The sequence below is a fragment of the Phalangium opilio genome, unplaced genomic scaffold, assembly GCF_054372755.1.
Source record: "Phalangium opilio isolate 3A_F unplaced genomic scaffold, DU_Popi_V2 ptg000003l_1, whole genome shotgun sequence".
Taxonomy (NCBI): domain Eukaryota; kingdom Metazoa; phylum Arthropoda; class Arachnida; order Opiliones; family Phalangiidae; genus Phalangium; species Phalangium opilio.
In genome coordinates this window covers 3,326,883-3,341,702 of record NW_028324145.1, presented here as the reverse complement: position 1 = coordinate 3,341,702, position 14,820 = coordinate 3,326,883, and the positions used below count along the sequence as shown (strand labels likewise).

The window sequence follows — 14,820 nt, the reverse complement described above, 5'->3', positions numbered from 1 at the left end:
TCGATGGGGATTTAATTCTTGTTTTCTTACTAGTGCAATGAATGCAATGCTAAATCACTATAGGCCACTTGATATTAATAAATTTGTTTATTGAATGAAGTGTTTTTAGAAATTTAGTACAAAAATTTCCACGAGTTTAGGGAATTTCAACTGAAATTATTGACATTGTTATATAGCGAATTTAGCTATGCATATTTTCTGCAATTTTCGTGAAATTTTTAATTTGTAATGAAAACTCATATATCATATTTACAAAATGATTTTCTGTTAACAAATTGCAGTTTTTTTTAATATGAGATTATTTAATTTTATCAAAATTATGTATGCAACCTTGTTATGATCTATATTGTCATTTTAAAAGAATTTTCCATGAAATCAACAGTAATTATAGAGTAATGTCAGTTCTACGTATGCAAACGTCATACCCTTCTATCTCTTAGCTCAGTGTCGTCCCCCCTACCAGGCGCGTACAGTATCCTCTCTTACAAAAGCGCGCCTAGAGGGAGGGATACACAGTCTACTCCCCTCTCTACCGACACTACTCTATATAGAACTAGACCAAAACTTAAAAACAATAGTGATATTTATCGCCGATAAAAACCACGTGATTAAACTCGAAACCAAAACAAAAGCAAAAATACGATAACGAAATTAATACAAAATTCGAAAAACAAAAGCGTAAAATATAGCAGCTTTGTTGGTAGGTCCTTAAGTGAGAACTCGCGAAAACCCAATTCAAGAAATATCTCTACTATTTTGCGATGTCTCTCTAGAGTCTCTTAGAGATCAACCCTCCTCACCCAAGTGTAGACCTTTAGGTCTCCCCCCATAAATAGTGGGACGTGCCCTACTTCCGCCCGAAGTGAGGGGAAATAAAGGGGCTGGAAATAATCGTACCGTAGTACTTTCCACTCTACTATGTAAAAAAGTTTTCCTCCATGGCGCCTGCCCGGAAAGTTGCGTACGCCGGCAGTTAAACTTAGTTCTCGAGTCGGGCCTTTTATAACAAGTACCGGGCTTCAAATACAACGTAAAAACTAATCGAAATTAAGTATAAACTAATATATAATATAATTAATTTAGTCGTAAGGGCCACCGTAACCCGCCTAATTTTAAAATAAGGCTTAAAATACGAGAGTGGAGCCGCATATGGAAATGTTCTGAGAGGAAAAATATTAACGACAGGACAAAAGGCGCTCGCGCACCTGATTGTGCCGTCCCCGAGTTGTAGTAGTAGCAGTAAAAAGGGGGGCGAATATCAACCCCCAAAGTTTTTTATTTTGAGTGGAAAGTGAAATCGAGGAATATCGCAAACGCACGTGGCTCGCTGTCTTTCGCGGGAAAAAAACCAGAATATTGTCTCCTAAAAAGGAATTTGCCAGAATTTGCGTATTTCGAGCGGGAAAACGCGAACGTCCGTTCTGTGATAGGAAGTGCCTTGATTCTTAAAGAAAGTTGAAACTCAGCAGCGCTGCCCGTTTCCTGGAAGAGCGTGCGTCGGGATTACATTTTGTGACCTCGTCATAATCGTCACTCAGCAAAATGCCGACCAGCCTTCGACTTCTCCCAACAAAATGCGCCCACTCTTAAAGAAAGAGAAAAAGAAAAATTGCGCCCTCCTACTTGCATATGGCGCGAAAGGCGACTTTGCAGTCCCCGCTACTAAATGGGCCTAAACATTAGGCTCGTTGAGACGTCAGTTTTTTCGCGTCCTCGCCTCTGTTTTTAACCATCACGACGACAGCGAATAAGTTAATAACCCCCAGTAACGGTTTCTTCGAGTTTAGACTTGTTTTTAAATATTGGACTTTCGCGCGTGTTATTATTATTTCCCGCCTTTTTTTTTCCCGAGCACCGTTAGGGTTATCCCTTGTCCCGTTTGGTGCTTAAGGGCGTGTGCCCTTTGACCCATAATGGATATATACTACACGACCAACAATAACCACTCGGCCGCCAATGGTAATGGCACCACTGGCGAACCTCAGGACCCGAGTTTGCAACAATACGAATTTGTTTTGCATAAATTTAAAGGTAAATTTTTAATTTTAGATTGATTTAGCCAGTTTGGGAAAATAGGGGTTTGAATAATAGTTTAGGTGTTTTGCGCCGGTACATGTGATATATATAATACCGCGATAAATAGCGTTTGTAGGTCACTAAATGAAATTTTAGGTACATGTGTCTATTCCCCTATATTGGTTAAATATTCTGAATCCATTTTTTCTCCATAATTTTGTTTTGGTTTCCCAAATTCGGTAGAGATTTCCCAGCTAGCAGGTTGCTACAATAAATAGGGATAGGTGGTATTTTCCCAAATCATTACGAAGGTTTTGAAACTACAACCAAGTTTAACCTTTCAAAAAACTGCGGTGAATGTCTTTTGAAGTATTAACCTATAGAAATCTATGAAACATTTTAAACACTACAGCAAAGTGCAAACCTTGATTCAAACAGATGCAATTTTCCTAACGACAAAGTTATATCCAAGCAATATTTATAAAAAATTATAACACCTTAGATAAGATTAAGATTATGCGTCTTATGTTCGTTCTGCTCATTAAGTATATTTAAAAGATATTGTTATCAAATATAGTTCAAGGTTGCAAAGGCTTAATGTAAATCCTATTTGTTAGTGCCCTAAATTCGTAATAATATCATAAATGTTAATTTTTTAATAGAGTAGAAGTGTAAGTAATAATTAATTCGCGTAGTAATTGATCCAAGTCGGGAAATTATGTGAAATTATTCAAGTCTAGTCTGAGTAACGGCGCGTGAACAAATTAGGCGGGAAAAAGGGTGGAATTTTACACGTTATTATTTTTATTATTCATTTTTCCTTTGACCAATTTTGGGTACCGGTTCAATTTTATGAGTCACGGATTCTCTTCTTTTTCTTTTTTTTCGCCTTCTACGGACGGATATCTCGCGTTTCCGAGTATATTTAGCGTTAAGAAGTCCGTGATTTGAAGTTAATAATCGGGTATTCAAATTTTAATTAGTTAGTTTTCTTTTTTTTAAGCTTTCTTTTATGTATTTGGATTATATTAGTTTTATTTTCTGTCTTCTCTGAAGGATTTTATGGTGGGGTATTGTTGACACGGTTGTCAAATGTCCTGGAAAAGTCCGGGAGTTTCTATTTAGCCAGGAAGAAGTCCAGGATATTTTAGTGTATTATAAATGTCACTTAAAGATGGATAATTTGAAATTCCAGGTCTTTTAATTAAGATAGGAAGAAGTTCAGGATATTTTTAAGAAACTCAAAAATCCCCGAGTTTGAATATGCTTGAAATGTCACTTTAAAAATGGATAATTTTTAAAGTAGAAATGAAATTCCTCGAAAACTCAGGGACATTAATAAATGTTTAAAATTAAACGAGTAAAATCGACTATATTTTGTAAAAATAATCGTTGAAAGGTCACTGAAAGTCCTGGAATTTCAATAATTGAAAAAGTCACTTGATGGAATTTCAATAATTGAAAAAGTCACTGGAAAGTCATGGAATTTCAATAATTGATAAAGTCACTGGAAAGTCATGGAATTTCAATAATTGATAAAGTCACTGGAAAGTCATGGAATTTCAATAATTGATAAAGTCACTGAAAAGTCATGGAATTTCAATAATTGATAAAGTCACTGGAAAGTCATGGAATTTCAATAATTGATAAAGTCACTGGAAAGTCATGGAATTTCAATAATTGATAGTCACTGGAAAGTCATGGAATTTCAATAATTGATAAAGTCACTGAAAAGTCATGGAATTTCAATAATTGATAAAGTCACTGAAAAGTCATGGAATGTAAATAACGGATGAAGTCACGGTATTTGAGAAATTGATATGATATGTCAGGAATAATTTAGGGAGCTTTATATAACTAATTTAAAAATTACTGAATACATTAACAAAAATTGAACCTAAACAAACTTAGTTGAGAAATTTCGAATATATGTCGGTAAATTTAAATAACCAACCTACAATTAGTAAATACATAAAATAAATTAGGCTTCCTTCATCTTGTCATGGTAAAATATTAACATTATCTTACGCACTTCTGACAACGTTTAAAATTGAATCTAAACACACACACACAGACACAGTTCGTGTTGGGAAGTTTTGAATATAATAATATCTCTAGTGACGCGGGTAAACGCTTTTACGTTATCCCGTTTCCGCCCACTTTTTTTGTACAGTTACCCGGCTCTTTTTATCAAAACATAATAATTTGAATATTAAATTTCAGCCACCGATGATGTACGTACATTTTGATTATAGGGGCTCTTCCAAGCGATACGCTTTAGCGCAGCTCATGTCATGCTTTTTTTAAAAAAAGTTTAATGCCCTATTCTGGGTATTAGGGAATTATTTTTTATTACGTGCCTCTAATTAATATTTTGCCGAAATTAATCCATGAACTTTGGCCTAAATTAATCCATGAAATTTGCCACAAATTAATCCATGAAATTTGCCACAAATTAATCCATGAAATTTGCCACAAATTAATCCATGAAATTTGCCACAAATTAATCCATGAAATTTGCCACAAATTAATCCATGAAATTTGCCACAAATTAATCCATGAAATTTGCCCCAAATTAATCCATGAAATTTGCCCCAAATTAATCCATGAAATTTGCCACAAATTAATCCATGAAATTTGCCACAAATTAATCCATGAAATTTGCCCCAAATTAATCCATGAAATTTGCCACAAATTAATCCATGAAATTTGCCACAAATTAATCCATGAAATTTGCCCCAAATTAATCCATGAAATTTGCCCCAAATTAATCCATGAAATTTGCCCCAAATTAATCCATGAAATTTGCCCCAAATTAATCCATGAAATTTGCCACAAATTAATCCATGAAATTTGCCACAAATTAATCCATGAAATTTGCCCCAAATTAATCCATGAAATTTGCCCCAAATTAATCCATGAAATTTGCCCCAAATTAATCCATGAAATTTGCCCCAAATTAATCCATGAAATTTGCCCCAAATTAATCCATGAAATTTGCCCCAAATTAATCCATGAAATTTGCCCCAAATTAATCCATGGACTTTGCCCCAAATTAATCCATGAAATTCAGTATCGTGAAAAATTACATAATTTACTTTAGCTTATGTACTTCTGTAGTTCATTTTATGTTTGTACCTAAAAATATCGAACCCTATAAAACATACCTAACTCCACACCCCTAAACTTTGTTAAGATATATTTGACCCATTCGTTATTTGTAAAGGATGGGATGTTTTTTCTCGCTTTAGTAAGAGCTTTCAATAACACACTTTCTTTACAATCTTTAGTAGAACTGATTGACCCCAGGTCAAACACCCCGTGGTCATAAATAGGTCCTCTACAAATAGCATAGGAGATTTTTTATAATCGTGTAAAATATTCCATGAAATTTGTTCATGACTCGTGAGTGACGTTAATTCGCTTATATCCCATTGGATAGAATCCGTTGGGCAGAATTTCATTCGACAGAAATCCCATTCGGCCGAAAATCCCATTCGACAGAAATCCCATTCGGCCGAAAATCCCATTCGACAGAAATCCCATTCGACAGAAATCCCATGCGACCGAAATCCCATTCGGTCGGAAATCCCATTCGACAGAAATCCCATTCGGTCGGAAATCCCATTCGACAGAAATCCCATTCGGCCGAAAGTCCCATTCGACAGATTGGTCATGTGAATGAAATCATTAAGTACAAAAAGAGAATCCAACCGTACATGGGGCAAGCAGCCATTCTCGTTCTGCCAAGAGCCAACGCTAGAGGTAGTGAACGATGACTGGCGTCGCTTTTTGGCCCAAGCTTGAAGCTGCTGTTAACGACGATTCCGGCTTATGGAATAAATGAATTCGTCTATATCCGATTCCACACACCGAACCTAACCTAACCTAACCTAACCTAACCAAACCAAACCAAACCAAACCAAACCTAACCAAACCTAACCAAACCTAACCAAACCTAACCTAACCTAACCTAACCAAACCTAACCTAACCTAACCTAACCAAACCAAACCAAACCTAACCTAACCTAACCTAACCAAACCAAACCAAACCAAACCAAACCAAACCAAACCAAACCAAACCAAACCTAACCAAACCTAACCAAACCTAACCTAACCAAACCTAACCAAACCAAACCTAACCAAACCTAACCTAACCTAACCTAACCTAACCTAACCTAACCTAACCTAACCTAACCTAACCTAACCAAACCTAACCTAACCAAACCTAACCTAACCAAACCTAACCTAACCTAACCTAACCTAACCTAACCTAACCAAACCAAACCAAACCAAACCAAACCAAACCAAACCTAACCAAACCAAAGCTAACCTAACCTAACCCTAGGCCAACCTAGAAAATAAGAATATTTTGGAAAAGGCCCATGTTTATTTTTCAACGACCTTAATTAATATAGCATTATAAAATGCGAAATCGCACCAATGGGAAATTCGCTCCAACGAGACTTCTCTCCAACAGGAATGGGAAGTCTGCTCAATGGGAATAGGATAAAATGCGAAATCGCGCCAATGGGAAATTCGCTCCAACGAGACTTCTGTCCAACAGGAATGGCAAGTCTGCTCAATGGGAATTAGGTCCATTGGGAACAGCCGGCTAGCTTCGGTCAATTAGAACAACTTATTTTTTATTTCGGTCCAATGGAATTTCGTTCCAATGGAATTCTGTTCAATGGTTATATACCGTTAATTCCTGCCGAGTAAAAATAATCTTGAAATTCTCTCCATTTAGTAAATTTAATTTATAATAAAGAATTATTAGTTAAAATTATTTCACGGATAATGAATTATTGGTTAAATGAAATTATTTCAGGGCTTAAACGAATTATTGGTTAAGATTATTTCAGGGCTAACGAATTATTGTTTAAAATTAGTCCAGGGAGAATAAATTATTGGTTAAAATTATTTCAGGGTGAATGAATTATTTGTTAAATCTATTAGTATTACAGGGAGAATGAATTTAATAATAACAATAGTTCAGAAAAAACTAAACATTTAGTCCAAAATTGACTTTTAAACAAACAATTCCGTGACGTTGAGCTATACGACAGTGAATGTTTCCTTGAACCATATTTATTTTGATGGCACTTTATGGGGCGTGGAATTTTTTTCCCGCGTCGGTAATTTACTTACACATGAAATCAGGAGGCTTCAAATTTTATAACGATTCGTACATGAAAGCCCACGTAAATTTACAACCTTCTAAAACCAAAGGAAAAACTGGCCAAGCATATCCCGATCAAAACTACGTAAGCATAGGGGGCTTGCGTGAAAAAAAAAATAAAACATTTAATTTTTGCATGGGCCGGCGGCATTTTCACATCTTTTTCGGGAAATCCAGCCACCCCTTCAAAATATTATTGAGTAATGGCACATTCCCGCCTTCGACTATATTACTCTCTATGCGTAGTTAACACAACGTGCCATTACTTTATACCCCGAGAAAATAAAAACCCAGCCCGGTTTTTATAGGTATGCCTTATTTTATCTAAACAATCCCCGTTCACATTAATCGAAAATCGAATGAATTTGTTCAACCAATACGTCCGGACAATGAACTTCAGCAGTAACCCAATGTTTCCCAAAGGTTTTATTGACATCTATTGCCATATCATATAATATAGGACACTTCCACGTGTTTTCTGTTATTTGAATTTCAATCAATTTCCATATTTGGGTTTGCCCTATACGATAATTTAAATGTGGTGGTGAAAATATGATTTTATAGCCTAGAGACAGTGAGAATAATTATTTGCAGGCCAATAATAGGCTTAATGAAATTTCAATGTTGATTTGAAAATGTTGCAAAACACAATTTTCAAATCTCAAAACATTGCAGTAATCCATTCAAAATGTACTCTGCATTCGTCCAAGCCCGAGGGGCCGGTCACTCTGTGTAGTCGATGTACACAGCTGTATCTTTGACTGTACTAAAAGGATAAAGCGTAATATTTAAAAGCCTGCCCTTGACAGTGCTAAAATTATTATACATAATCCATCTAACAGTGATTAGCCCCTCGGTCACACATTACATCTTTTAAATCCATACTTTACAAACGAAACAAGTTCTCAAAATATTCGTACTTTTCAGCCATTTAAGTACCTCTTTTACTATAATAAAAACTACATCTGACGTCATTGTATAATTATTTTATGGGACTGTTAAAAGCCCCCGGGTTATGAATATAAGAATTTATTACATTCTCGTTATATAACCCGTTTTTACAATAATTTTACCCCTTGTTATCGATTCGAAATTATATTATCCTGGTTTTCTTTTTTTATTTTAAAATAAATTGGGAACTTAATTTTGAATTTCTGACCATTTTTTTACTATTTTTTTTATTCTCAGAACGAAGTGGGATAGGTATATTTCAAGTGCGAATACAACCCTTGTAAAATCCCCCCTGTAATAGGTTCATGTTTAGGGGCATTTTTTTTCTATTGCTAAAACAAGATATTTTTGAACTCGAAAAATGCCATCTTCATTAAATTTCTGTAGCAGTTTGCTATAGAACTTTTTGGTCATTAGATTTAGCTCTTGCTCTGTGTCTAACTGAGACCAAGGCATAGCGTAGCTCGTCGATTTCAAATGTTTTAGAATAATTTATTTTTTATTGTTTTTTGTTAATTAATGCGTGAAATCTTTTTGGAATTAATTACTGATGTGGTGTCGTCTTTTTAAAATTTCTCCAGATGAGCGGGATGCCATTCAAAAGAAGACCTTCACCAAATGGGTCAATAAACATCTGAAAAAGGTAAGGAAGTTTTTTTATGGTCTTAAATGTGATTAGTTTTTATATAATTGGTTGAATGGTTATTTTGTGTGATGGTTGAAAATTTTGTTAAGAGGGTAAAACATAAGGTTCAGAAGGATTTCCAAAATTTAGTAAAGATATTTACGAAAAAAAACCGAGAAAAAACACCCTTAAAATATCGTAGGTAAACATTGAAATTTTATAGGTAAACCCTGGTAAACCATAAAATTTCGTGGATAACATTGGAATTTCGTAGATAAACGTTTAAATTTCGTAGGTAAACATTGGAATTTCAGTTAAATATTGAAATTTACTAGATAAACCTTGAAATTTCGTGGATAAACGTTGAAATTTCGTGGATAAACGTTGAAATTTCGTGGATAAACGTTGAAATTTCGTGGATTAACCTTGAAATTTCATAGTTAAACATTGAAATTTCATAAAACCCGAAATTTCGTAGATGAACTTTGAAATTTCGTAGATAAACGTTGAAATTTCGTAGATAAACGTTGAAATTTCGTAGATAAACGTTGAAATTTCGTAGACAAACTTTGAAATTTCGTAGATAAACGTTGATATTTCGTAGATAAACAATGAAATTTCACTAAAACCCATAAACGTTTCAGAACAAATCTTTAGATTTCTCACAAAATCGTAATGTTAGAAAAACCCTATTATTTCCAAGAAAACCCCTTGCAAATCTCAAGAACAAACAAACATTTCACAGAAAAATCTCTTGATACTTTCCCTAGAAAGTAAAAACCCCTTGAAACTTATATGACATTCGAAGATTCGTATAATTTTTATTGTTACTACTTGAAAACAAACGTAGGGGGGTTATGTGCATATTTTAACCAAACTGTGTCACACACTCACACACACAAACCTGGGTTAAATTATGTAACTTTTTTTTTAAAAATCGAAATAGTGTGTTCTACAAATATTTTAAATTCGTGTGGGTTTTTGCTAAAAACATTTTTTATCGTAAAATAAGAGTGTTATCGTTAGAAAAAGAAAACGCGTAGGTAACTTTTACTTAACTCTAAAGCAAATCTTCAATTTTTCTTGGTAAGATTCAAACAATAGAGGGTTTATTTTAAGGGACCAACAACGTCCAGTACGTACTTTCTTTTCCTTGAGTGGGCAGTTAAAACTATCGCAACCTTAGTAAGTGGCCCACTTATCACGATTAAAACGTGTTTTCTATGATAATTTGATTGATTTTCAAGACTGTTATAGAATGTAAACTTCAAATACTATCAAGAGTAAATAAGATAGAGTATCATTATCATCCCCTTTCGATGATTGATTAGGTAAAAAAAACGTTTGCATTGTAATTCAATACATAGTTTTCAGGCTAGGTGGATTTATTCCAAGCTACATTTAGTCTGCACTATAGCCTCTACTCCAACTTGTGTAGCCTGAAAACTATGTATAGTGATTTAGCCTAACGGTGTCTCTAAGGAAAAAAGGTCATAGAACATTTTGCACTCAAAATCATCCATAGAACACACGACCCTGTATTTGCGAACTCACATTGGCTAGTTGTCAGTAGAATTTGAAAATAAATAATGGAGTATTTTTTTAATTAATAGTATAAATGAATCTTAACCAGTAGAGAAACCCAGAAAATTCAGTACAAAGCATTGATTTTTTACATTGGCAATGCCGAATAAGCCACTCAAAGACTATTTATTGAACACAGGGCTCATACAAACCTGGGAAGCCTATAATCCTGGAAATATCAGGGAAATAAATTGTTGACTACTCAGGGAAATTTGCAAATTTTAGTAAAATTCAGGGAAATATGTAAGGCATGTGTAAACAAAACCAGACTCGTAGTTATTACTCCAAAAAGACCCTCCTGCAGTTTATCTAGGTGGCCTTGCAAGGAAATATATGTGAAAAAACCTGGAAATATCAGGGAAATCAGTTTTCCAAAGGTTGTATGAACCCTAGACTGGCATACTCTTCTATATCAACTCTTTTTAATACGAAACGAATCTCGCACCCACTCGGATCAAAATTGAACAGTTTGATAAAGTAGCCCCTCTCAAATGAAATGGTGAAAAATATTTTACAAGTATAATAGTTAGTTTTATCGCGAAGATGCTTGTGTTACTATCATTTATTTGGTTATAACAAGAACACGCTGGCTGGAGCGGAGCTTCTTCGGTTTATTTCGCGATGGGTCTTTAACTTTTTGACACCCACCCGTCGTTTTTATTTAACTTGTATCTTTATTTCCAATCTGACGGTTTTTCTTTATGTACTTGGTGGTGGTATTTTGTTTTTAAAAAAGTTTTCCTTTTATATTTCAAATAATTTGTCAAGTGGTGCGGCTAATTTTAAATTGGTGTTTGCCGGAGAGTTCGATTATGTGAAACGTTTTTCCTTCTGTTGAATATTGGCCCTGGGGAAGCGAATAATTTAGCATTGGTAAAAAACAAGTTGTTCGTCTATTTATCTTTTTGAGAAAGTTGTTAGTTGTTTAGTTCTTTATGCGCGGTAACAATTAGTTGATTTCCAAATATGATTTGTCCAAAAAGCATTGTTGATATCAGTAACGCTGGAGAAAGGTTAATTTAGAAGTGGTTTGGTTGAATTCTTCTCAAGGTTGAGACAGAAACTAACCCTTAGCCCCATTCTAGACCAGTAACATTAATAACCTCTAATTAAGCATAGTTTTATTGAAATTGAGCTGTTAAACAATTTCTACATAAAAAAATATTGTGCATATTACATTTATAGGGTGAACCCAAAATCTTAGACGATAAAACGTTTGATTCAATTAGATGGGTCAAAAAGTCGAGTCAGCAAAACTTGGTCAGTGATCAATTTATAATTTGGTGATTCAACCGGTCCAACTTCTGTTCACTATCACGACCCAACTAGTTTACTCAACTCAAGTTGACTCATATAAATTATTCAAAAAATTGTATCGTCTCAAAAGGCCTTTAGTGTCTCCATTGGAAACTCATCCCAATTTTCAGTTGCTTCGAACACCTAGGTAGTAGGGCTTAACTAATTATTATTAATTTAATTAAATGCAGAATTTGTTCAAAGCATAAGGTCCGTTTCCCCTTTGATACTCATATACATAATCAGAGAAAATTAGCCTAACCTAACTACTTAACTCAATCTATTAATTGAATGCTATACAGTTTGGTGATCAGAGCCAACAGCTGTAGTCATCTTTGAAATTGTAATGACGAGAATATGTGCTTTGTTGGCAATGACCTTACGAAGTTAGAAGATCATTAAATATCTGATATACCACTTCAGATATTTTTCACTGTTAGAAATTCTTCTTGCAATATTTTGATTGATTCCATGAACTTCATTCCTAACAATAGCGATTCAAAAATCTATTGTTCAAATTTTTATTCGAAAGTTCTATAATGGAACGCGAGTTGTTGAATTGGTTATTTAATATTCTTAGTGTATAGGCCCTTATTTTCGTGTCAATATTAAGTTTCGAACAACAATATTACGAAGGTCATTTCATTTTTTCTTTAGAAATTTAATATTTTTGCTTTCGTTGTGCCCAGACTCTAAAAAGATGAGCTTCCCAAACTTCCTTAAAGCAATTGAATGCTTCATTTGAAAATTAGTTTATAAAGAAATATCGATTCATTTGATAGAGAAAAAGCTAATTGCGGCGGTATTGTTTGGGTCTGAACTTGGGAAGAGAGATTTAGAGAAAGAGCATTTAATCTGGCACTAGGGACTACTTAGTCGTAGCCAAAAACAACTTCGGTGATCTGTACTCCAATGTTTTAAAACAGTGTGCCAAAAATTCCCACCACCACCACCACCTCTGTGTTCAGTTCTTCTGACTGAATAATTTTTTTCTAAGCTTCGAAATGCTTGCCAAATTAGTGACTTAAGTCTGATGGGCGAAAGAATATGGACGCCTTTATCTCATTTCTAGGTTAAATTCCATTCGATGGATTCTTGTTGTCGACGTCATAATTCCATACGGAAGTGCGTAACTTGATGTAAATATTTAGGAAAGAGATATTATTTTTAGTTTGATTACGGCTAATAGCAAAAGTTCATAAGACATGTTCGATGAGTTTGTCACTGGTTACTGAGAGCTTGTCATGAAGTGACGTAGGTGAAACGTCATAGATTCTCGTAAAGCCTGGTGAGGAGCTGTCAAAGGCTTAGTTCAGACTAAATAAGAAGATGGACTGCAAAACCGAGCGAGTTTTAAAATCTAAGATCACGGGAGGGGGAGCCATGCGCAATGATTCTTTCAGTGCATGGTACAGTTATTGGGCAGTCAGACCGACTTCTAAACTCACAGGCTTCGTCAGTCCCACTGAGCCCCATATTGAGAATCCCACTTAAGATTTATACAAATCTGGGTACTAAACGTTCAGAGAAAACTCGGGGAAATTTATAACTTTTCTAAAATTCAGGAAAATCGGGTAAATATCTGAGGCTCGAGAAAGTTTGCTATGAAGGTGTTGCTTAACTTGCTTCAACTAAAAAGCACTTGGAAATTTCAGGGAAAAACACTTTGCTTACTTCAGTTAAGAGGCTTCTGGGTTTAGCTTCGTCCCTGAAAAAAGAAACGAAAGTAAAAGCTCTTGAAAGGAGCTAATCTTTGTGTATGGTGGTGTTTGAAAGTGTATAATTATGTGGGCATCTTAACGCCAGTTTCCCAAATCTGGGATCTGCCTCCTTGAGAATTCTTTTCAAAGTTTAGCGCGCGCTATACAAAACGTTATATTACGTAGGTTGTACAGTACCAACTACCAGGCAAGGTTGTTTGTAAAATTGTAGCGGTATTTTTTTCTTCATATTTTTTGACGCTTCCAGAAAATGAATTTCAAAAATATGTATTTAGTTGGGAAGAAAAAAAATTAACTGTAAAAATTCTAGTGACAGTTGATGCTCTCCGTTGTGTTATATATTCTGCTACTATGAACTACGCGAACTACGTCACACCCTCCTATCTCTTACCTCTGTTTTGGCTGCCATATTGGAATCGTCAGCTAGCTCAGGCCATACAATTTAGACTATACCAATGTTGATGTCACGTCGCCGTAGCTCCTCCCCAATCATTACTACTCTATAAAAGGGTTTGTTATACAGGGTGTTGGGCTTTTTTAGAGTCGAAAATGTTCTATAACATTTTGCTGTTATGATTGAAGTGATTCACGTGTGACCCCTTAATTGAATTAGCATTGTATCAGAGGGTTTTTTTTACTTAACTTTAAGGGGTAATTCATAAAAGATTCCAATCTTTACTTGAAAACAGTGACCCGGACGGGAATATGTCATCGAACGTTTTTGACTCAAAATCGCACAAAGAACACACTGTTTTTTGGTCCTTACACCTTGTATGTATTATAATAGTATAGTTACACAAATCTCACAGAACATTTTCGACTCAAAATCGCATGAAGAACTCGCTGTATTTTAGTCCTAACACCCTGTATATTTAGTTTACCCAAAAATTATAAATCACATTGAAAAATCATTCAACCAATACTCTCAAATACTATATTATTAGTTGTTCAAATACGTTCTCAAGGTAGATATCATATAACTTTGTTCTGAATTTTTATATTAAAGTAAAAACGTAGGCGACTTCGTTCTCTTTTATTTTTCTTCTTCCTCTGTATACATCAATACGAAAAATATGATGACCTCTAAATATGGTTCGATTTATTTTAATATAATAACGCTAGTTTAAAAAAAAGAAAAACCACAATATTCGTCCTTGCTTACTTTACAAATCAGACGAAACAAATTTAAAGAGATTTCCCGGAAAAACAAGGTCGTATCGTAAGAAATACTCGTACCTTTTATAGTTAAGAAGAAAAAGAAAACTCGAATAAAAATTCATTGAAAAAAGATTCGATAATTTGATAATAGAATATGTAGTTCTTCATATTGTAAGACCTTGTTGAAGTTATTTACATTAATTTTTTTATGATTTCCATTAAAATGATTGGTTTTTCGGGTACCTTGACCCCTTCTTCGGACACAACAACTAACAGGTGGTCTCCTC

At 34.5% G+C, this 14,820-nt stretch overlaps 1 protein-coding gene across 1 annotated transcript in view; it reads left to right on the top strand.

Moving 5' to 3' along the window:
- Nucleotides 1–751: 751 nt before the first annotated feature.
- Nucleotides 752–14,820, top strand: part of shot (dystonin-like protein short stop) — a 156,196-nt gene continuing 142,127 nt past the window's right edge. The window contains exons 1-2 of the mRNA XM_089834673.1: nt 752–2,031; nt 8,731–8,792. Coding sequence (XP_089690799.1) covers nt 1,914–2,031; nt 8,731–8,792 — 180 coding nt within the window. The 5' untranslated portion in view covers nt 752–1,913. The remainder of the gene's footprint in view (nt 2,032–8,730; nt 8,793–14,820) is intronic.